This window comes from Anoplolepis gracilipes, chromosome 1, assembly GCF_047496725.1.
Source record: "Anoplolepis gracilipes chromosome 1, ASM4749672v1, whole genome shotgun sequence".
Taxonomy (NCBI): Eukaryota; Metazoa; Arthropoda; class Insecta; order Hymenoptera; family Formicidae; genus Anoplolepis; species Anoplolepis gracilipes.
The window spans coordinates 11,860,121-11,886,331 of record NC_132970.1 but is presented as its reverse complement, the minus strand read 5'-3'; the positions used below and the strand labels follow the sequence as shown (position 1 = coordinate 11,886,331).

Here is a 26,211-nt window from a genome sequence, read left to right as displayed (position 1 = left end):
CGTACGAAAGTCAGTATGTATAAAAGCTCGTATTAACCCTAGCCAACAACCGGTTAACAGCAATGCTGTTCACAAAGTAGCAAATACGCAATCCAACTAACAATTCAGCCAATAAAATAACGTATCTCGAGCTTAAGTAATGCTGGATTAATAAATAAGAGAAAAACGATCGATAAAATTAATCATGTATATTTCATTTTATTCGTATATCGAAAATTGTTTAATTATTTTCTCGATGCTTTATCTTTTCATATAACTGTATATTTTTATATTATAAAAGATTACGTTATAAAGGATTAATTGCATTTTGCCACATGTATCTAACGCGAATTCCGATACGATATACTATTCGGTTTTTAAATTAGGAGGAGTTTCATACATATATTTCATATACATATGTATGTATGTAATATATACAGAGTGTAACGAAAAAATATATATGATATATAACAGCAAATTCTTTGGACAATTTGGAGACGATTTTTCTTCAACAAAAATGTTGAGACATCAATAATTTTCAAGTTATAAGCGATTCAAAAAGAAAGGTTTTACAAATTAAACTTTGGAAAGTTAAAAAATTTAATTAATTTAATACAATTAAATTCTTCAATTAATTTCAAGTGCAGTTCACTCTAATAAAATTTTTATTTAAGGCTTAGTTATAAAGATATATAATGGCAAAAATTGAAAATTTAAAAAAAATGATAACTTCTCGACATTTTAATTAAGAAAAAAATTTCTCCAAACTGGCGAGAATCTGGCATTATATGCTGTATATGTTTTTTCAGTTACACTCTATATACATATTTTATGTGTACAATAAATGTAACTATATATGTATATATATGTAAAAAAATTATTTCATTTAACATAACATTTAATCAACACAAAGAAAAATTATTTTGTAATTTTTATTACAGAAGTTAGATATTAATTAATGGAAAACTTTATATAGAAAGGACGTAAATAAACGTGAATTGTAAAGAATTAACATAGCACAATTTCTTTCGTTTAAACATTGCGCAGCAATGCCATTTTTATAACAATTATCCGTTACATTATGTGTGAGTGTGTGTACGTGTGTGAGTGTGTGATAATAAAATAAACACATTAACAATAATATAATTATCTAAAAGAGATTGAGAAATATGTATATTAGAAGGAAACACACGATTCGCAAATAATAAAAAGCTATCGTCGCAAAATGATTATCTTGTAACTTATAGCTAAGGGCTAAGAGTTGCTATATCTGTAAATTCTGGGGTTAAAAATATGAATCGCACCGTGGATGAAAAGCAGATTCTACGCGAATGAGAGAAAACATGTTGTGATATAAATGTTTTCTCTGTTTTCTATCTGATTCTCTTGCATTTTACTATTATCTTGCCGCTATCGTAATTCTTACTGCGACAAAAAACGCATTATTTGCATATGTACACCTGTAGATTACTCGTGTAGAAAAGTGTCCGTATAAAAATCTGCGTCTAACTGATGGATACATTGTTTTTGTTGAAAAATATATGTCGTTTAGAAAACGAATAAGAAATCTATATCGTTTATCCAAATGTGTGTAATCATTTAATAAAAATGGTCGAGCCTTTCGTTCGGACTCTCGCAAGTTTCTCTATTCTGTGTGTAAATCAGTTGAAAATTAATCACGTTATAGGCTTAATTCACGTTTCTAAATATTTATGCATACAAGATTCGTTCATAATGTCGCTCGCGAAATTTAATTAAATCAATTATTCTAACGCAAGCATACATTTCGCATACATTTCGTTATAAACGTTTTAGAAAATCGAGCGCGTTAAATTTCGAGTAGGACCTCTTTTGTTCTCTTACAATTGATGTAACTTGAATTTTCCCAAGACAAACAAAACGGAGAAGAGAGAGACACTCTTCCATTAAAAGTTCTTTTCACAAAATTTCTTTTTCCGTTAATTTCTTTTTTTTTACTCATCCACAGGTAGACTTCCCTTCAGTTTGTTTATTTATTTCTTACCTATATATATATATCTTTCTTCTCGTTACTATTTTGCCTCAAATAATCTTAGTAGTCTCAAATAATATAGAGAAAGATTTCTTAAGCTTGTTTACTTCGACTTTTAAGAGAAGATTGTTTTCTTTTGACCGTATTTTGATATTTACGTCGAACCCTCGGGCGCTTCAGGCCTCCCTTCAAGAATATCTGAAACCTGTTGCACTAATCACTACGTACTCCTAGGTTCTAGAGCGCATCCGGCATGTATATATTTCTTAATATGTACAGAGTCATGCTGAGAAATCAGCATCGTGCCGCGAATGTACAATGTTGGTTGAGCTGAGATGAGGGAGAAATCGCGTATCGATAACTTTGGAATCACGTGGTGATCACGTTGCCTCGCGAACACAATATTTTCTAAATAGAACCTTTCTCTTTTCCTTTTTTTTTTTTTTTTTTGTTTCCTTTTTTTTTTCTTACATTATAAACTATCGTCGACAGATCGTCGTCGACTATACAGATTACTAACGTCCGTGACTATTTTCTTTTATCATGTGCGTCGCGAGCGTCGGACTCTCGATAACGAGAGAATCTCAGAGGGAGATTCATTGAGCCTTCCTCTTGGTCACCCCGTTCGTGTAACCGTTCATGTGTCCGTTCGCGATTGTTCCATTGCTAAATGTTGCGTCAGCAGTCAGCTGCGTATTCATTGCCTTCTCCTTGGCTTTTATCCTCTTCAACTGCTTCTCCGCATATACCTGTTTACCCTGCAAACAAACGTCATGAATTGAAAATATATTCGCACGCATCAGTTCCGAAGTCTATCAAGTTCAAGACTGACCTTTGCGATGTAAGCTTTGGCGTAGAAGTTTCCGAATAGGACGATGAAGGAGAGCATGTAAATGACGAGTGCGTACTGCATCCAGAGCGGGAAGTCGCATCCTGACCGAATGCCGTTGATTCCCAGAATCAGGGCGGTCGTAAACTGAATCAGCTGAAGGATTGTCAAATACTTCTTCCACCAGAGGTACTTGGCCACCGAAGGGCCTAACGCGGCGAGCCCGTAGTACGAGTACATCAGCACGTGGATGAAGCTGTTCACCATCGCTGGCAAAAAAGCTGCAGACACGCGTGAATGATAAAAAAAACATGATCGACTCTGGTTTTATTATGTAAACGAAGCGACTTTTTTTATTCTCATGTCATACGATTAAATTTTTTTTAAATATCCTAAAAATTAAGCTTATTATTCGATAATTGTCATTTCTAAACCTAGAATGTTTGTTAAATCTTTCATTTTTGGCAAGTTGCCCCATAAAAGAATTATCCAATTATTACAAATAAATTAATATGAAAGGAGAGAAAAATTTGAGATACTTACTAGAGCCGCTCGGTACCCATTTGATACCGATCCACCACAAAGAGAACATGGTGGAGTGATGATAAACGTGAAGAAAGCTCAATTGATTATCCTTCTTCCGCAAAATAAAGAAGAATGTATCGCAGAATTCCAGAAGTTTACTAAAGTAGTACCACCAAACCGCGTTAGCGATCTGCAAGCATCAGTATTTTTGAATGGTTTCATCTCGCAACGTTTTTCGCAATCTTATGCGTGACGCTTAAAAGCTTTTTCTTTATCGACTTATAATTTATTTCAATAAAGCAGAAAAGATCTTTTATTTTTAATAAACAATTTTTTTAAGCCAACTTGAAATGTAAAAATATAGAAAAAAAAAAGATTGTTTTTGTTGCTTCTCCGAGATTTCTTACCTGAAGTTCATCGGGGCGTGTAATGTGCCTTATCGGCTGACACACGTAACTGTATCGTAATCTCGTGGATGCTACGAACAACTGCAATGCAAAGAGATATCGATGAAACGACGGAAGCGTACTTTCCGTCAAGTGAAAGCGGATACATGGAAATAAATGAAATGATCCGCGATATTTTCTCGTTGCCCGAGGCAAGAAATGGTATACTCACTTGAATGGCAATATAAGCATTAAGACAGGCCATGGCAAGGTTGTAGGGAACGAGCGCCCATGTTAATTTGAAAGCTTTCCGTTTCTTCATGACCTTAGGACCTCCCCAAACAATGAGGAGGTATAACAACGTGTATAATAACGTTGGTTTCGGTGAATCAACCAGTAACCATCCTCTCGTTCTCTCGTCTAAAAAGCAAATTACAATACAAATTTTATGGTATTTTTTATATTTATTTGTTTAAAATTTATAAATATTTATTTATAATATAAAAAATACGATTTATTACTTTTTTATATTATCATAGTATATTTACAATGTAATTTTCTATATAATAAGATATAATTGTTTTTTTTATTTTTTTCATAAATTTATATTATATTATAAAGAAAACATAAAGATATTAATTTAGTAATATCTTTATATTTTCTTTATAATTAAAATATCTAATTATTTATATAATTAACATAATTGTGTCGATAATTAGGTTTCTGATTTGCTTCGAAAACTTCCACATTCGAAATCTCGAAAGCTCTTAATCTTTGAAGTTATCAAAAGTAATTGCTCTATTAATATACCTATGATAAGTTTAATATATAATTAAACTAATTTTTCTGACATTTATACAATTTTTATCAAAAAATTGCGCAACTTTATAAAATACACCTACGCATGCGCGATGTTGCGAGAGAGAGAGAGAGAGAGAGAGACAAAAACGAATATTATAATTAAAATACCGTAAAAATCAATTTCCGTAAATTACCTGCGAGGGACAACGTCCAGAGGTAGTAGTCGTATGCATCGTTGATGAGTTGCGCTGTCGAATTAATGAGGTTCGCCATCGCCTGCAACAACACGAACAATTCGTCATCACCCTTGAATCCGTAACCGCCTTGAATGAACTTGCATTTACGGCTTGCATGCGGGATAACTGCTGCGTCGAGTCACATTCTCTACTTTAATCATACACTGTCGAGAAGTGACAGGTCGCTGCGCAGGTTCACAGCAGCAAATAATTTTAATAGAATAGCCGCTTTCTATTGTCGTATACCTCATCTTTCAATACTACCTTGACCGAATAGCTCTTCAAGCTTAGGCACAAGGTATCGGAGCAAGACCACTATTCGCTCATCGACGAAACCGCTAATAGTTTTACGGCGTCAAGTACTTTGTCACCGACAAGATATATTTTTAACGAATTTAATAGGTATATTTTTAATAGATATATTTTTCACGCACTCGTGAAATATGTATGTCTCATAAGGAATAATTAGCATTTTAAATATAAGTATATTTAAATTTCTTAAAATTGTTAATATACGTTTTAGACTTGAAAAGGACCTAAACCAAAGTTCGAAACGTTGTCATGAAAAGCCTGTTCTAACATTTAATAAATGAATAAGGCTTAAATCTGTCAGTTTGGTCGCTTAACTAACAAACCTTCCGAATCATTTTCATCACTGGCGATATCAATTACTATTAATTAAATTTTTTATTTTAATTTTTCGTTTACTTTAACGTCATTTTTGCGTGACAAATATTCCTTCGAAAAATATCAACAATTCAAATGCATGCAAAGCATAACTAATTGATAGCTGGACTCGGAAAAAAGTCATATAAACAAAATAAATAAATATAATTAAAAAAAAGAATAATTTTTGAATTATTTTTTTTCTTTTAGAAAAATATTTTTGAAGAAGTTTTTGTAAAAATTGTTTATATATATTTAATTAAATGTGAGTAATTCTCTTCAGATTTTTTAAACTTTACATTTTTTTCAAAAAAAAACAATGCATAAATTATTCTTCTAATTATTTTTCTAATTATTTTCTATTACTTTCTATTTTTTCTATATATATGTACATAGAGTTTATACAGAAAAAAAAGACATATTTATATATTTTATCTATATAATTATATATGTATATTTACATAATCAAAAATAAATATATAATAATAAAAATAAATAATTATATATTTGATTATATATGGACTTTTTCTTCCCGAATAAACAAGATATTAAGATACTTAACAGCGACATATTCGTATCGTGTAAGGTTTTGATCGATTGAAGGGGACTAGCAATACGTATATACGTCTATTAGCGCGTAATTAATCTCTAATAGCAATTTCCTCGATGCACATTATTCGGTCGTTCACTTCACCGTTCGCATCGTAGAACATAACTTTCACGCTCCGAAGAAAACTATTACCACTATCTCCCCAAGTCGCTATAAACATGTACCGATGGAACACTTCTCTTCTTTAAGCAACTTGTTGTCAAATTGATCATCCATCAACTAACGCACATATCTTCCGAGGAAAGTTACTTTCATTCAACGAGCGACTTCTTATTAAACTTTCCGCGAGTTATTATGTTAACAAAGATTCATGTCATGATTCATGCAACGAAATCTTATATTTTTGAGAAAAATATAAATCTGCAAAAGTGAACCTATCGTTTCAAAGAGGAATAGAATGTTTTTGTAAAAATATATATATTATCCAAAGTAAAACGACGATTAAGAAAGGATCTTGCTGAGAAAAATCTCGCGAAATTTCTGAAATTTTAAGATCTCAGACTTTATGGCACACAAAAACAGATTGCTGTAACGTATCGCATATTTACATCTTTTTATTTATTTATGTAATAATCATAATAATATCACATAGTCAGCAAATACGTTATATACAATTATGTATGTACATACATGTACATTATAATTTGTGTTTCAAAACGAGAACTTAGAGAATATTATAGCATTTATTATTCAATAGAGTTGATCCTAAAAGCAAAGTTGGCTCGATTTTCTTTCAGAAAAATAACGTGTGTTTCTCGTTTTATATATATGTATATATTATATTTACAATAATATTAATTTTTTTCAGTGATTATTATTGTTATATCATTAATAAATTTAATAAATACAAAAATTTGTACTGTGATATATTAAATCTCCAATTTTAATTACTAATATTATTTATTAGTAATGTTAATTATTTTTAAAAATTATATTTTCTTTATATTCAGAAAATTTCATTATATATATTACATACTTTACACAAACTCTTTTAAAAATTCAAGCTAACTATTATTCACAAAGAGAATAATAATTAATAATAATTAAGATCGTACACAAACTTTCAAAATCCTCATGGATAATAGATAGTTGGAAAAAAATATGAAAGTTCGCTAAAGGGAATATAAGGAGGAAAATGGTGCGTTTTTATCAAACTCCCAAATATTTAATCTAAATATTTAATTATTCATATTTGTCATCTTCTTCTTCATTTGTTCGCGAACTGATTCGGCAAATTTCAACGACAAATGACTTTGCATATCAATAAGTTATTTTTCGAACAAAAACAACATTATAAATTCGGCGTTTAATTATGTCGAGCCGAAGTCATTAAAGGTGTATGAAAGTAAGCCCACGTAGCACAGCAAAAAAAAACACAATTAATCATTTCGATCGGTTTAAAGTGTAAATTGATTAATATTATTAAAATGTAATACGGCCATTGAACATCATATGATACGTGACAGCGGAAAATACTAATTACGCTTTCTTTACACCGGACAAAAAGAAGCGCAAATGAGAGAAGGCTACGAAATTTTACATTAAATGCATTTATGTTCTTCATTAAATTGCATCTTGCATGTAACGAAAGAGGCCGTGTCATGAAATATACAGACAATAATAAAATATAAAAGTTAAGTTAATATAATCATGTAAAATTTATATATATATATATATAAGTAATTCCAAAAATTTGCAAAGAAAACTTTTTATAATCTCTTTTCAGAGAGAGAAAGAGAGAGAGAGAGAGAGAGAGAGAGAGAGAGAGAGAGAGAGAGAGAGAGAGAGAGAGAGATAATAAATATTCCATTAATAATTAATACCTCAAGTACAAAAATTTTTATTTAATTTTTGTTTGTATATATTTTAATATATTTTTTATATATCACGAAAATAACATAAAATAAGTTTAAGCTTTTAACTAAATTTAATATTGTAACAAATACCCGAAACATAGATGTATTTTCCGATATTGTTATACTGACACATTTACTTTAAACCTTTTGTCATAAAAAAATTACACAATTAACTTGATTGAATTCTAAGCAAAAATAAGATATCATTTCGTTGCAATATCATTAATGTAATATCAAAACACTTATTTGAAATTTTCGCGAAATGAATTTGCTGACAATCACACATTTTCAAGCGGCATATTGCGACATTGAACCTCGAATCAAGTAGGTCATTATCCATTGCCAAACCTAATTTTTTTTTTATCATCATGATACCGTTTCTTAATTTCAGCAACAGAGAAGTTCTGATTGTACTAACGATTGCTCTGTTGGATTTCTTAGGATCTTAGAAAAATCATTTTAATCGAAAACCGCTGTATCTCGCAATATAGTAAACAATTATGTAATACAAATTTAAAAACGAGAATCTTACTTCCATTACTTGCAACTTTATTATTTTAAATATTCCATTAATAATTAATAATTTCAAGCGCAAAAATTTTTACTAAATTTTTGTTTTTTTACACACACACACACACACACACACACACACACACACATACAGGGTGTCTCATAACTAACGAGCCAACGCTCGTGAACGGATAGAGTACAGTAAACTGAACAAAAAAGTAGGGGACAAAATTATGTCATTTTGCGATTTTCGCAATAATTATTCAAACATTAATTAAAAACGCTTAACGAACAATATTATACATATGTACAAGATGTCCGGTAATAATCGCCCCACCTCTCTAGGGCTGATAGAGCAGGTCAAACTGAACATAAAAGTCCTGTATCATTTTCCGATTTTCGCAATAATTATTAAAATATTAATTAAAAACGCTCAGCGTAGGAGCGCGCGCCGCATATAGCGCTCAGCATACCCTGAGCGTTTTTAATTAATAGTTCAATAATTATTGCGCTAATCGCAAAATGATACAGGACTTTTATGTTCAGTTTGACCTGCTCTATCTGCCCTAGAGAGTTGGGGCGATTATTACTGGACATCTTGTAGCTATGTATAATATTGTTCGCTAAGCGTTTTTAATTAATATTTTAATAATTATTGCGAAAATCGCAAAATGACTTAATATTTTTTTGTTTAGTTCACTGTACTCTACCCACTCACGAGCGTTGGCTCATTAGTTATAAGACACCCTGTATGTATATATATATATATATATATATATATATATAGTATGTAGTTACCAGATATCTTTTAATATAAGCGAATTATCTGGACAATTTGGAAATTTTTCTTTAGCGAAAATGTTGAAGCATCAATAATTTTAGAATTACAAGCTGTTGAAAAAGGATTTTTCGCAAACTAAACTTTCTGAAGTTAAAAGATTAACATAATTATATTCTTCAATTAATTTTAGGAGTTTACTTTAATAAAATTTTAACTTAAGGTTTATTTAAAAATATATAATAACAAAAATTAGAAGTCTGCAAAAAATGATGATTTCTCTCGACATTTTCGCTGAGGAAAAGTCGTCTCCAAATTGGTAAAAAAGTCTGCCTATTAAAAGGAATAACTAATAACATCCTGTATATATATATATATATATATTTTACTTTTTGCGAAGTATCTGCGCGACTTGCGCTACATTAATAAAAAAACCTGATAAAGAAGAGACTCTTGTCAAAGTTAAGATAATTTTAAAAATTACTTGAACTTGGGATTTTTTCTTAAAGGTAAGAAGAGACTATCTTATCTGATACAGGGTTCTTTAGTGAACAGTACCTTAAGATCAAGTGTTTGGATCCCCTGTTCTTCTACTACGGGAGCGAAATGACGTTCCGGGAGATCGTTCCGAGACTGTTGATGATTAACCGCACCCACGACTTTAACGTTAGAATGACATGGCACGACGACCGTGCGCTTCAGAGGACGACACCGCGCGAGGTGTCCACCGAAAAGTGCTTATCCTTCTCTCCTTTCACGAAAGCCGAAGGAACCGTGGCACGTCGTGATCGCTCGACAAAGTGGCAGCGCCGCTTGTCAGCTTAGCTGGTCCACTTTATAACTTTGGTGCCATCCGCGCCACCGAAAGGCTCTGGTGGTGGGTCGTCCGGCACGTCGGAGGTGGTATCGCGCCCGCGAACGTAGGACATAAACGAGGCCAAAACCACGATCACGTGGTGGGAATCGATCGTGGGGATAGATCGACCGAGATCGGTCAAGGCGAGGATCCCCGCGATCGAGGCGTATCCCACCCTCTGGCCGTTACCGTCTGGCCTCTCTTCGCGCGAGATCGAACCCGCGAGCGGAGACAACGGGAACTCTCGCGTCTCGCGCGTTGCCTTCGCCTCTTGCGATTTCTACTTCCGCCCGCGGGTTGATAAGCTTGAAGTAATCGTAAAACTGAAACGTCCAATTTTACGAAAATTCGACTAGACTTGTCGAAATATTAGTAGAAAAATTAGTTTAAGAACAGGCGTTCTGATTTTTTACTTTTTTAAAACATTCGCTGTTGTTTTAGGCGTCGTCTACAATGACAGCAAGCAGTATAGAGTATTTAAAACAACGCATTAAATTTTTTCTTCATTAAAAATTGATCTTCATTTCATACATATACATCGATTTACGCAAAAAATTAATAGTTCTCATTAAAAAGAAAATATAATCTTCTACATCAAAAGTCAAATCAATGGCATTTTATATCACCCTTGACAAAAAACTTTTTGTAGGAAACATTATTCGATAAAAGCTTCGATTTTCGAAAAAAAAATGTGGTAAACTTTTTATCATAATACAAATTATATAATATAAATAAAGAATTATTGATAGTATCACGAATAACGAAGAAATTGTAAAATTTTAAAATGACATCTTATTAACGAGAGAAAAAATAAACATAAAATCAAATATTCTAACTTTATTACTGTTCGTAATTTCAATTTTATTTTATTGCAATGAAATCTGGATTTACAATAATTTTTACTTATATCACGATATGTTAAACAGAGTTTTGAGAGATGCTTTAATGCAACGGTAATACAGTTGAGGAGCAATTACTCGAAGAAGCTTTATTGTATTTATTCTATCTTTATCATCATCATTTAAAACAAAATCTCTCGTTGCAAAGAGTTTTAATTGCACTTTAAATTACGATTCAATACGAATATTATTAAGCTATAAGAACATAATTCAATTCAAATACAAAAATAATTTCAAAATCGGTTGTTTCACCAACGCGTTTGTCAAAAAAAACGTGTCAATTCAGCATAATCAAATCTCGTCCTTGTAACATTGTCGTCACTGTAATAATCTTTTTAAAATTTCACAATCAGAAATTTATTATTATAATATCGTCATGTTGCATACAACCGATCACTGATATGTGAAATCTACCGATTTGTATGATAAATAAAGGGTGTGTACAACGTTGGAATTCTTCGTGAATGAAAATGTGTCAGGATAATCCATCTCTTTCCAGACCATCCGGCCATATATAGATACCACTTGCTACACGCTACATACTACGTCACCGATGTAGCCTCGTTTTCCAAGCGAGAGTCGCGTAGCATCTCTTCACATTGCTACGTAAGTCTTCTCATAGCGTTTTTGCGGTTCAGGATCCTCGTGTCAGAAAAGTGGGCCCTGGAGCATCGTCCGGGCAAGGACGAACAACCGCGGCGAGTACAAAGATTCCCTTTCGTTAACTCTAGAATATTAATTTAGCAAGTTTCTCAAACAATACGTAAAATCGACGCATGAGTATGTTTTAAAAAATATGCTCTAACATATACTACACACACACACACACACACACACACACACATATATATATATATATATATATATATATATATGTATATAGTGTATACATATGTGTGTAGCTTCTCGGTAGTAAATTCATATTTTCTCTTAAAAACAACTTTTCTTTATATCTTTTACAGAATTGATTCCTTTCATTCTTCTGCGCGTAAAAATATATTGAGATAAGATAATCGAAAAACAAATATTTTACAACTTATGTCAAATGAAAATATGAAATATCTCGTAAACTATTTAATTCTTGGACATCCTACAATCTTATGCCTATTTACATCGAATATTGTGAGGAATCGATTTATATAAAAAAATAGAATTGTTCCATTTTAAAAAAATAGGTTGATCTTCAGACTTTAACAATTACACCCAAAATCAAACTATCTCTATTTTTTCCCCTTCAAATCAAACAACTTTTATCTCAAACATTTTTTTGCTATAATGCATATATTTTTAGAGATAAAATCAGCTTGTAACACTTACGTATGTAACGGCCATCCTTATATACGTAAGAATTTTCGAGACTTTTTATTTTAAATCTGCAGTCAAAATTTAAAAATTTAAAACAATATCTAATATTAAGAAAATCTCTGCTCTTTAAATATAAGTAATTTTTTATAATTGTTAGTCATTTTGATTACTCTATTGGATCTACTATTTTAAATGCAAATTTAACATCAGCCGACCGCATTAACATTAATGTAATACGATTTTAGGATACATTTATTACCGTTTTTTTTTTCGTTCTCTCCAGCATAAATTAAAAAAGTGTTAATTTTTGCTGATATTTCGTTTCTAATTTATTGTTGATTCATAACATATTTATGTTATATACTTATGTACATGTATATTCAAAGTGATTCGGAACCCTCACCCATTAAAATTTTTTTCCCAACTTTCTGCGACATTATTTTCGAGCACTTTGTAAATTATTGTAGACACCCACACATTCAAACGATTTTTTTGGAAACGTAAGAGATAATTGAAGTTCTAATAAAAGTTATTTCTTTTTCAAAGTTCTAGTTAATGATACCCCATTCGATCCATGTTCTCGTTTAAAATTTTATTTGAATTTGTTTTATTTTTTTATAAGCAATAATCTTGCGTAATATATTGTATTTGATTTCTTGTACTATTGTTTCTCTATTTTACATATTCATGATGTAACATTAGGGTTAATTAATCCCATAAATTTAATTTTATGCTCTTAATTGACCCCAATGTTACATCATGAATATATGAAATAGAAAAATAATAGTGGAAAAGATCAAACGTAATGTACTATGCACGATTAATACTTATAAAAAAAGAGAAAAATATGTATATATATTCATAAAAAAAATTCAAATGTCCATACCAAGCAATCTAAAAATAAGAATCATACAAAAAAATAAAGAGCACGCATAGGTATATATTTATAATATAAATGTAGAGATAATTTATTATAGCATTTTTCTCTTATATAAAATATGTTATCGTTTTCAACTCTATTTTAGTTCTCTGTACTTTATATAGACTGCTTTAAATATGCTGTAAAATATGCATGCAAAATGTAACAAAAAATCTTTCTCTTTTAAAGTAAAGAAAAAGGTTTTCTATTTTTTTTTAATTAAACAACAAAACATAGCGAGAGGAAAAACAAATTGTGGAGAAAGCAATGTGGAAGAGACAAAACCCATGTCAACGATAATTCAATGAATCGAAACAGGTCAATGGACCACTCGCTGCTGTGTAGCACGGTTCCAAAATCCAAATAACTTGGTTCATGAACCGAGACACGTCAGTTTCTTATTTTTTACCTTTCACCTCTCTCTCTCTCTCTCTCTCTCTCTCTCTCTCTCTCTCTCTCTCTCTCTATTTTTCTCTCTTTCTACCTAGTCACAATGTATATAATTTTGTACTAAAATGTACCAGCCAAATGTATCTACACCAATTCACAGATTTCACCGGCATTTCTAGAAAAAAATATTTCGCAAAAAAGTAAAGAAAAACGATCAACACATCCATTCTCTGTTGTTAAATCGTTAACAATTGATTCATGACAGCCAGTTAAGTTTTCAAAGAGTAGAGAATAAAACTATTATTTATTATAAGTTTCGTGTACACTACGTCCCTAACTCTTTTCCTTTACTTTAATCTCATTTTTCACTCTAACATCTAGTTTGATACTTTAAACAGTCAGATTATCTTTTCTTGAAATTGTTTAATCTGTAATTTAATCAAAAACTTCTCCTTATTATTATTAAATATCTTTGTAAGTGAAAAATTGTTCGTTTATTGCCTATTTAAGGTATAAAGTAAAAACGATAAATTTTTATAAATCAAATTTCTTTGTTAATTAAATTAATTAAAATTTCCACTCGGGATATATACAGAAGAAAAGAAAACGAATAGAACTTTATATTCGATGTACAGTGTTGACCTTGGTTTCTGCCCTATGGTACCATGCATTTAACGTGGTTTCCATTACGCGATTTCCTCTGTAAATGGTCATTACGCATTTTTTTTTCGTACAAGATAGAATAACTATGTGGTTATTTCTCCATTGTATATAGTATTCCTCTCGATTTGAATATGAATTCTTTTAAATAAAATTGCTGTATCATTCTAGCAGATAGATTTTCAAACAAGAGTATCAGTGATATCTGCTGGCATTTTATATAAAATTGAATTTTATTTTATTTTCATTGTAACTAATGCCAAGTTAACACATGTATATATCACATATTCATTTAATATCACAAATGTATGAAAATTTGTGTTTTAAATATTGATTTAAAGGTAATTGATCGATTTTCAAGAGAAATCACTAATGTGTCTTTTAAAATAAAAAAAGCAACAAGGAAAATTTGATGACAGTAAAAAATTTTTTAAATACAATATAAATTATAAAAAAGCAATTATTATATCATTCTCTCTTTTTTTCCTATATATATTGTAAATCAAAATTTTAATTGAAACAAGAAAAGGGTCGTATCTTTCATTGTTCAGAAGAAGCTAATTAATATAATACAGAAAAAGATTATATTATAAGTGTGTAGGCTGCACTCTTTGATCATACTTTAACATTTTGGATACACAACAGTTATTCACTAAGTTGATTTATATGCGCTTGTATACGTTTAATGTTTTAATAACAGGATTCAAAAAATCGAGAAATCGGTGTCCCAATCTCTTTAAATATTTGCGTAATGAGTTTGAAGCCGGTTGGCAATTCACGTGTCTTCCAAAGTGATGAAAAAAAAAGCGAAAAACGGGACCCGTTGTACGTGTGATCTCTCGCCGCTTAGTGGGCCGATGGGAGACTGGACCAACTTCAGCAGATGAGACACATTGGAAGCTGGGTTACTGGGTACCGACGACACGGTATCATCGCATCAAACCAAACTGGTATCGAGTTGCCCTTTTTATCGGACTCGAGCTAAAAACGAACCAAAGATGACAAGGAGAGAATTATCTCGAACCGAATTATTGAGAGAGAAAGCAAATGATATATATAATTATCTTCCAGAGAATCTCTTTGATTGATTAATTTTAAAATGGATTCGACCTTAATTAAAAGATATTTATTCGGTGAGCAAATGTAATTAACCCAATGATCTTTATAGGTAAGTCCGTAATGAATAGCAATTAAAAAATTGAAAAAAAATTTATTGCATCCTTTTAAAATGTTAATTTTTTTGTATTATTATTTAATTTCTGCCAATTTATTTTAATGTATATAAGAGAAAAATGTTATATATACACATATATATATATTTATTATATATTATATTATACATATATATTATATATTTTAAAAAATTATTTATTATATATACATTTACTTTTAGTATTTATCTTTTAGATAATAAAAACTGGAATTTTGCAAGAAATTAAAAGATTAAATGGCCAAAATAATAAATTATATGTATATATGTTTGATAAATGCGGAATAAGAAAATCCATTTCAATTTTAAAGAATTTTATATAAAATATTATTTCTAAACATATTAACATTTAAATATTAAAGGCAATACAAAACAGAAAGTGTATGTACATATATATGTATACACACGAGAAAGAAATCTGGTCAATTTACTCCCTCAAGCAAACTTTCATTCGAGAACATCTTTTGGTTGGCTTTTCGCCAATCGGGCCGTCCGGACCCTCACGGAGTAAAACAAGTTTACAAAGGGCATGAAAAAGATGCTCTCACTACCATTACAAGATAATGACGTAATTAAACGGAGGCACACGACGCCAAAGAAACCGTCTCTTATTTTTTCAAAAACATGTAATTTTTTTACAGTTAATAATTCATAAATGAAAAGCGAACAACATAAAAACGAAATGATGTATAGGATGATTCAAAAGTTATAACACAATCACAAAAAACGAGTAAAAACTCTTGTAAAAAAAAATCTTTCTTATTTCTCATAAAGAATCATCTTCTCAATCACGTGTTACAGACATTGAATGTATTTGGTTACTGAAATATTAATAACTGGTACCATTTTCTTCATCTTGTTAGAGCAGGTTTAATTCAATAAATTATGTTCGGAAATAATAAATTTTTCTGAATAAATAATAAGGTCACTCTCTCTTAATGGTCAAAGTTAAGGTAATATCGAGGCTCCTGATGATTCTCGCTACAGCGGATTATGACGTCAGCAGGAGAAATCAGATGTCATTTTTCTGTATGATTTAAAACAAGACAAATAAGCTTTTTTCGCATGTCACATTTGCGTTTAATAACATAAAACATATCACAATTTTTTTTTCATCGTGTTAAAAATTTTCATTGTGTTAAAAGTTCCTAATAATTTAGAATTAGTATAAGTATACAATGGGCAGTTTTAATTTCACAACAAATCTTCAGGGAATCTAATTGCTTGTGAAGTAAAAAAAATCGCCCAAAAAAAAACGTAGAATATCTTTGAATATTTATTAGTTTACTAAAATCTAATCTACAAAAAACATAGAATATCTTTGAATATTTATTAATTCCCTAAAGCCTAATTTACAAAAAAGTATCAAGACAAAATATCAAACGCAATGATACGGTACTTTGCTTCAATATAATTCTTGGCACTTTGAAGAATTCGTCTCTTTTAATCAAGCATCTCATAAGTGTTTTGAAAGTATCACACTTTGACCGTTGAATACCAATATATCATCATAACGAGACGTGTTTTATACTGTATTTTAATATTATTATTGATAATATATCATTCGCTTATTTTACTCTCTCTCTCTCTCTCTCTCTATTCGCAAAAGATCGTAAGTGTTGACATTATTACGGTAAATCTTTTGTCATAAAAATCGAACCTATTAACACTATCATTATCGTTTATGTATAAGGGTGGAAGGAACATCTAAATCTAATACACGTGTCTGAAAAGGTAACGGGAAGCCTTTTATAAAAATCTTCAGTCTCATTCAATGATGATGTATCCAATAGGCAACGACCTACTTATTTATATAAGAACGAAATATCGATTATTTCATCATTATTGACTTAATAATGCATTATGATTTTAACATTATTATTATATTATTATTTTTATTACCATTGATTATTTATCATTGTATTGATATCATGTAAAAACCAAATTATACTGAAGTACATACTTTTTACATTACTCACGTCGAAGAAATTGCCGAGATATATTTTTTTCATTTTACACACACATGTCCAGGAGATCTACTTAGTACACAGTACTCTTTCACACCTCACGAGCCGGGACATTTCTTCAAATCACGTTACTAGACAAACGTGTCTTCATGAATAATAAGCAGAACATCTCTTTTAAACTGAAAAAACACTGAATGCCACATGTTATACGACCTCGTTTGTCGCACGCGCGGTTGGTTGCGGCAATAACTTTTACACGCGCTCTCTATTTTGTAGTTGACTGAATAGCGATTAGAAAAACAAAAGATTAGAATTGTTTACGTCGGTACATGCTTCTATTATTTTGAACAACTATCGCAAGTAACACGATACGATTTCGAAGTCTGTTATGAAAACAAGCATCTACGCGATTAAAAGCGCATACATTTATTATTTACCGTTTGATAGAAAAAAATAGAAAATTTTTTCAACGCTTGGAAGTGCTAGGAATTGACAATTTGAATATTATATTTTATAACACAATGCACAAGATTGTTTATATGGAGCAATTGAATTTTTAGAAACTGATAAATGACTTGTACGTAAATATTAAAAGTATAGTAATAGCGTACATAAGTTTCTCTTGTGACATATTTTTATACATATGTGATAAAAAAATTGAGCAATAATAGACAAAAAAATATTAAGCAAGAGACTCTAAATTTTTTATTATTGTTGTCTGTTTCTATTATTATTGTGTTAACAATTAAATATTAATACGATAACATTCATTAAAAAAAAAAAAACGTAAGCACGCTGCAATTAAAATGTTGCAATTGATTCGTGAGACTATTTGACTGTAAGTCGATCGATTTGCTTATCGCTTACATCTTATTGCTTATGTTAGCCTTAACTTGTATATGCGTAGCAGCTAAAATAAACTCGACAAGTACATCATTGAGATTTTAATATTGCACACTTTCCGGGAATATAATAACTGACACACTTTGACTTTTGCACGGAAATGTATGAAACGTTGCTTAAAGACAAATTTAAGAAGAATAATATTTGGCTCTTCTCCTTAAATATTTGTCTGTCATTGTAGATCTTTCGAGAACTCATCACACATTAAATGTCAATATATCTTAGACTTGCAAGATTCAAATCTTTGTTATAATCACGTAATTTCCTGCAGATAAAAAAAAATATAATACTCGAAAAAATCCGTGACGAAGTCTACAGTTATGATCAGAATTATAGTTTGCATTCTGGAACATTTTATATGGACAGAGTAAAATGTATATAATAATATAATTTATCACATGCATAATTCAATTCAAATATCTTTTTTGACATTTGTAAAACAACTGGTGCTGTGTATCTAAAAAAAAAGGACAGAAAAAAATGATTAAAGTTAACCAATATTGGATAAAACGGACTATAAATCTACCCAATATTTGCTCTTGAGAAATGATCATAAATAGCTGTATGGTAAATCACAACTCAAGCAATGTGTGACTCAAAGACGTCGTAAAAGTGTCTAATAGACAAAGCAATCTTTTAAGCATCGTTTAAACTTCTGTATCGTTTAAAAGAAATAATCGATACTTTACTACTTATTTTGCTTTACAAGAAAACATTAAAATTCAAAATTTTTATTTGTAAAAGAACAATTTAAAAAATTACAAGAGACAAATAAATTTAAAGTTACATGTAACAAATTTTTAAAGCCACGATTACACTACGTTTATTTATACTACGATTATTCTTTCGATTTATTGCTGTTCAGAAATTGAAGAAATCTGTCGGTATGAAAATAATTGGCCGAATTTTCAAATCTGCACACGTATGTAATATTATCATCCACAATATAAGAAATTCGACCATGGCATAATGAGTGAAATTGCTTTCAAATAGTGTGTTCTTACGTTAACCAGTCTTCAGTTAACGCCTGGTTAAAACGAAGGGAAAAGTTGTCTAATAGAGAGTGGTTGCATTTCCTTTCTCCTGCATCAAATAGCGAGGATTGTATCTATCGTAATTATTAGCTATAAGACAAGAGCCTATGGTAATCTCTTTAAAATCTAATTCTCTTCTTGAAGTATACATATAATACATCAATGTCTCAACACTTTCTAGCTTCGATATTTTATAAAATAAAGATTAATACAAATATCTAAATCGTTTTAAAATCATATAATGCTTATTTAATAATTCCATACAAGTTTTCGTATATAATTTTTTTTTTTAATATTTTAGAAATATTTAATAAAACATATTTGTTGAATTGGAAAGAGTGTGCCATTTCTACGGCATGCGATAGCGCGTGAAAAGCGAAATAAGAAATATGAACATTGAATCTATGGATACTCTCACATTGCAAAACACGTACCGTTTGAGATTGTAGAAAGACAGTATTCATCTAAAGGCAATATTGACTAAAGAGAACTTAATTCAATATAAATAAATTCAATAAAAATAAATATAATTCTTTATATATATAAATTAATATATATTTATATATAAAGACTTATATGCAATTATATATAAAATATAAATGTAATATAAAAGTAATATAAAATTATATATAATATATAAAATATATAACTTTTCTTTAATTTTAAAAATAGCAACACACGTTTTATAAATTGGAAAGAGTGTGCAATTTTTCTAACAATAAGACATCGACAGAGTACGAAAAATGAAAAACTATTATAAAAATCAACAGACTATAAAAAAACTTAATAAATAATAAAATAAATTTACATGCATAAAAAAATCTGAAAAAATTGTAAAAAATACTTAAAATAATACTTTCTTTTTCCACGTAATTACCATGTACATTCAAGTACTTATCGTAACGGGAAATGAGTCTTAAAATTTCACTTTCAAACTGCACATTTAACTCTTTAAGTCATGATAAGATACCTTCTTAAACTCTTTGTCGATCCGAAACCGTTGTCCACCAAAAATAGACTTGATAAAAAGTAAAAATCAGAAGGTGTCAAGTCCGACAAATCCAGTGGGTCCTTATCATGTAAAGCGTTATGATCAGCTTGGAATTTCTTTATCCACGAAAACGTACCGTATATAATTGGTCATAATATTTGCATCATAAACTCGATACAAACATTCATGAATTTCAGCGGCTAGGTATAAGCAATTTTCAGACTGCAAAAAAAAAAAAAAAAAAAAAAACGAATTACGCACTCAAAAAGAATGATCTTGCAACTTCAACAAAAATTTTCTAGGTATAAAAAATTAACTAAAACAGATAAATTATTAGCAAATACTGTGATACTGCATATATTTTGCACTTAATCAATTTAAATGACAGACACAGAATTTATATCTGTACTAGTATAATTTAGACAGAAAATTTTTCTGCGATACCTATCTTTAAGGCCTATTGTCAAGGACAATTATATTTGTGATTAATATTTGGCAATGAGATCTAAATTTCTTCTAGAAGTATTGCTAGAATATTGCTGTTATAAATTCTATACGTGACAAACAATATTCTAACAGATACAAAAAGTAGCGATAAATTTTAATTGCGACATCTAGAAATCTATCTACATTAGCAAAATATATTTTGGAGTGCGGTACACGCTTCACAATTTTCAGATGTTAACACGAGTGGCAACTTCATCTTTCACTAAATTCGTAATGTAAATGTTGACCGTTTGTCTAACTTAATTTTCTTTCTATAAACTTGTTTAGGCTTATTAAATATATCTTGCCAGTGTCGTCGCATCAGTTGCCGCAAGCAGAAAAAAATAATATATATATAGCAATTACTTTTAAAATGCCGAATAAATTTTCTTCAATTTTAAAAATATTAATAATATACATTTTTAAATTAAAAATAGTGTGCACTTTGTGGGACATCGATAATATATAAAAAGCGAAATACTACAAAAATCAAAATGGTATGTGTATAAAGATAATGTTATATGTACGCAAAGCAAGTATCGTTCAAGATTGAAGAAAGGTAATACTGACCTGATGATCGGTTTCACCGCTAGTTTCATATATGTATACATATATTCGTGCTATATTTGAAGTTATTAAATTTCGCTTTCTATGTAAACCGCAAGTACCGTAATGCGCGCGATATCCGCGGGCTCCGTCTCACTCTCTTCGACCCTCTAGCCCGGGAAATGGATGCAATTATCCAAATCACAGATAAGAGCGCGACAGTCGCGTAGACGGTCAAAGAAAAGAAAAGGAACAAAATTAAACCGATACAATTGATAAGGTGAAAGCGATTGGTTTTTATTGGAATTTCTCTAATTGGCCATCCTTTTTGCATTTCCGCCAATCGGGAATGTTAATAATGAAAACGACTTCTCAAAGAGAAGTTCATAACTTATGCTATGACTGCTCATATGTTCTCTCTATTGTTTAGGTGAAGTTGCAAATATATGGATATATATCTTGCTTCGCAAAAACACCGTTATAAATCTATTAACGCTTAGATTAAATTCTGTTTTCCGCGAATTAAAAAAACAGCGATAAATTCATTACATAAATACAAAACAGTCAATAAAAAATATAATAATACATAAATAAAATAATATAATTGATATAATAATAATAATAAATATAAATATAAATATAATACTAATAAAATAATAAAAATATTAATTATTTCAAATAAAGTAAACTATTTAATAGATTTTATATTTCTTTATTCCATCACTCTTATAGTTTTATATCATTTTAGTTGCGTAAACTATTATCGCACAGCGGAATTCATTAGAGAGAAACTCTCCAGTTCTACCAGTAAATTTAAGGACTGGACGCGTTTTGTGCCAAAATTTTAATATATTCTCCTTCTATGTTCTATAACTGTGCATTAGCATGACATCAGTAACTGAACAATCGTTACACAAAGAAAAGGTCCTTTGAAGACGAGAATCGTCTTTAGAGTTTTGATTCAATGATATACGTAAGACGTGTATGGCAAACCGGTTGGAGGCTGGCGCACTTTCTTCGATACGTCTCAACGTTGGCCATGATCACCTCACTTTCGAGGTCAATGTCTAGGCCTGATGTGTACGCCCGTGATGCGACTAGCTCTTTTTGCATCGACGCAACTTTCCTTGATCGAAGTACAAATGTCAGTCGCGCGCAATTTTCCTATTTCTTAAACCAACGAATATTTACTCGAATATAACGCGTTTGTTGAAAAGTTTCATTAAAGCTTTCAATAAATTGCCGATTTTATTATTTGAGATTCAAAGTAGAATTAAAAACTATTTACAAAAACAAAAATGTTATATGTATATATGTATATGATTTAATTATTATCTCTCCGAAACTGTGTAGTTTTTTTATATAACTGAAAAGTTATAAAAATTATTTATTGTATAAAATAAATTTATTTATTTATATAGTTTTTCACGTATAGTATATATTTCACTTTTATGTACATTGTCGATGTTCTACAAATTGCACCTTTTTTCAATTTAAAAACATATGGGAAAATAATTCTAAAATTAAAGAAAATTTATATACAATAAATTTTATATATGATTTTACATTTATAATATAAATAAATTTAACCATTTATTTATAAAATATGGTATAACAAGAAATATCAAATATTCTAATTGTTATTTACTTTCCAATATTTTTATTACAAAAAAAGTGATATTTTTTATTGGAGTCAATAAGAAGATAATTACGGGTTTAATTTAAATGAATACCAAGAATATAGTGGAGGCAAATTCTTCGATCGTAAAAGATCTCGTAATACGCATTTTTTATTGCATTTTTCTCTCGCGATCGCGGTGATTTCTCCGCTACACACATCGACATATCCGATAGATCTCGCAAAAAAAGAAGCAGCGAAAGTAACATTTGCTTGGAGATAGGATCGATACGGAGAACGTTACTGGCTTTACAGTGACATTAGTGGCGTAATCTTCGCCAAACAACTTTGAGAGATTCCGCGCCTTTGATATAAAAATGCACTGAAAAAAAATAATGTTGAATCAACAACACCATTATAGAGTTGAAATTTATTTCATTGATTCAATAGCATTATTAATCAAATCAATACGCGGCGTATTAATTTGATTAATAATGTTGTTGAATGAATAAAATAAATTCCAACTACAATGATGTTGTTGATTCAACACTATTTCTTTTTTCAGTGTGTTTTTCTCTGAATTAAAAAAAAATTCAACATTTTAAAGCTCTATTAACATTTGTAAAATTGCTTTTTCTCGACTTAACGCGTCAAGTTAGTTAGTCGAATCGCGGTCATGGTGCATGGGTGGACATAAGTCACTTTAATCTAGCTGAACTGCCTGAGTTATTGTGATGCTTTCTACTGTCACATGTCACATGACTAAGTACGCGTTTGACCGCGTTTGGACATTTCGTGTCGTCTCATTAAACATCGTCAAATGACGATGGCAGTTCGAATTCCGCATGTTCTTGAACAGCATATTAAATAAGAAAATTGTTTATACGAATTACCGAATGTGCGCGGCCTCAATCGAGCGCGACTCATAATTCCTTTGTTCAAAATCGTCGATCATCGCGACGTGAAAAAAAAGCGCGCTTTACGAATGATTATTGATTGGTTGTTCATGTACCGTCATTCATGTTTTTCTTTTATTTTACTCGCATATTGTTTACTTTTTAAATATAATATAATATATTTAATGGCGTGAATTATTTTGTATAAATACTCCGGGAATGCATCGTTGAATCGAGCAAATCTACAGCCTGCAGTCGCGTGAGTCGATGACCGAGATATTAAAAGTAAGACGCATGAACACAAATGACGAAAGGGGCTACAAGTTGGTCGATAGAGCGTAAACTACAGACGAGCCATTCGCGGACAAGTGACAAGTGACAGGTGTGTACGTACAGCCTTTATATGCAATTACGGTTGAATAACCGCGTGAAAATTTTCATGTCAAAATTCAATTAACATTCAAATTGAACGCGAATTTAATTAACATACGAGATGCGACGCGGGTCTGTATAATATAACGAGAAAATCATGCATTTTCGTTAATATCGGGTAAGCTTTCCCCAGAGTTACGAATTAATAACAATTTATCTTGAATATCAGTGACAGTTTTTTCAAAGGGTAAAAATATAAATCTAGCTTCCCCCGTAACTTGCGCTAATCACTTTTGCACAATTAAAAATTTTACTAAATGTCTGTCCAAAGATATAAAGCAACTTTTTTTCTCTACTTCTTTTATAACATAATTTATATATTAGACACACGATTAATAAAAATAGAAGATATATTATACTATATATATACTATACATATACTAATTAAAATAAAAAATCCAAAAGTTCTTGTTTAGATAATGTCTATATATAATAGACAACTAACACTTTCGGAAAAATTTCTATATAATTTTAATTTCCGATAAGTATTTTCATGTGAAATCCAACATTCGAATTTTTAGTTGCTGCTTTTTTATTCAAGTTAAAGAAATATCATCCTTTAATTTAATTAGAGTCGTACATTAACGAAATAAGGTATCTATTTTTGTAAAAACAGAGTATTTATTTCCTGGGTAGACATAGAAATTCTCAGGAATTTCTTTTATGGAAAAATCAGAAAATTTTATTGAAATTCAAGGAATTTTTAAAACATTTTCTCTTTGATAATTTTATAAATTACTTACATTGTAAACAATCAGCAAATCCCTCGATAAGCTAACAATAAGTTATGTTTAAAATAGATATTTTGTTTCTGTTTAATTAGGTTATACGTTTTTTAATGCTTTTCACTTATATGAAAAACACAGAATAATTTAAGTTTCAAGATTTGCAAATGTATGAAAAAACTCAATAGCTTTCATAAAATAAACATTTTTCAGTTGCATAACATTTTTTTTTATTACTAATCAATGTTTTGACAAAAGACATGTTAATATTTATTGATGAAATATTTAATATTTTGTGAATGTCTTGACAAAATATTAAATATTTAACACATATTCTTTGCAATCTTATTATAATTTTTAGTGTAATAAAAAAAATGTTATGCAACTGAAAAAATGTTTATTTTATGAAAGCTATTGAGTTTTTTCATACATTTGCAAATCTTGAAACTTAAATTATTCTGTGTTTTTCATATAAGTGAAAAGCATTAAAAAACGTATACAATAAAAAATCTTATTTTAGAAAATTTAATCAAAAAATCTTGAAAATATTCTCGATCTTATCTAGAATTTTGAACAAAAATAGCTAAAAAAGGTCAGGGTTATTTTTAAAGAATCTTTACAAGAATAGACATCCTCTATAATCGACATACCTTTGATATGAAATTAACAAACTCTTGGTGAACACACACCGATATGTTACATCGATAAACCCGTCTGGCAAATCAGCTATTTCTTACCCAAGAGTATCGTTGCTCTTTGCTGATTTCTCCGACGAGTGATCCACGCGACGAGTAATCCGAAGGTCGGTCACGCGCGACCCTCACGTTTTTCGTAGCAATAATCCTCGTCGACGAGGCTGCAACCGCCGCAATTGCAACGTACGGGAATCCTATTAATTCGCGACTCTCTCATTCGAGAAGGTCCATCTGCATAACTACACTGCGCTAGCTCGCCGCCGGTCTTGACCGAACAATCTCAGGTGTTCAACGTTCATCCATCGTCAACCATCACTCGCGGACGGACCTCGACCAACAGTGATCCTTGATAAGCTCGCCGAATCGAGAGATAACGCGACACGTATCGTTTTGTAATAATTTGCTTTCACACTCGCGACATCGCGCTTCTTTTGTCGGGTCTCTTCCAGAAAAACACGACGATGCAACGATGCTTTACTCCTGGCTTTTCCT

General features: G+C 30.3%; 1 protein-coding gene across 3 annotated transcripts; it reads right to left on the bottom strand.

Moving 5' to 3' along the window:
• Positions 1-970: 970 nt before the first annotated feature.
• LOC140663292 (very long chain fatty acid elongase 4) lies at positions 971-26,211 on the bottom strand. Of its 3 annotated transcripts, none has more exons than XM_072887368.1 (7): positions 25,762-26,211; positions 4,726-4,807; positions 3,963-4,150; positions 3,752-3,832; positions 3,363-3,534; positions 2,823-3,100; positions 971-2,748 (listed from the first exon to the last, which is right to left on the bottom strand). In XM_072887368.1, the coding sequence occupies exons 2-7, from the start codon at positions 4,802-4,804 to the stop codon at positions 2,587-2,589; spliced, it is 960 nt and encodes a 319-aa protein (XP_072743469.1). In that variant the 5' UTR covers positions 4,805-4,807; positions 25,762-26,211; the 3' UTR covers positions 971-2,586. The 3 variants fall into 3 exon arrangements, with proteins under 3 accessions (XP_072743469.1, XP_072743479.1, XP_072743463.1); XM_072887378.1 differs by lacking the exon at positions 25,762-26,211 and adding an exon at positions 17,390-17,618; XM_072887362.1 differs by lacking the exon at positions 25,762-26,211 and adding an exon at positions 9,746-10,012 and having other exon boundaries at positions 972-2,748.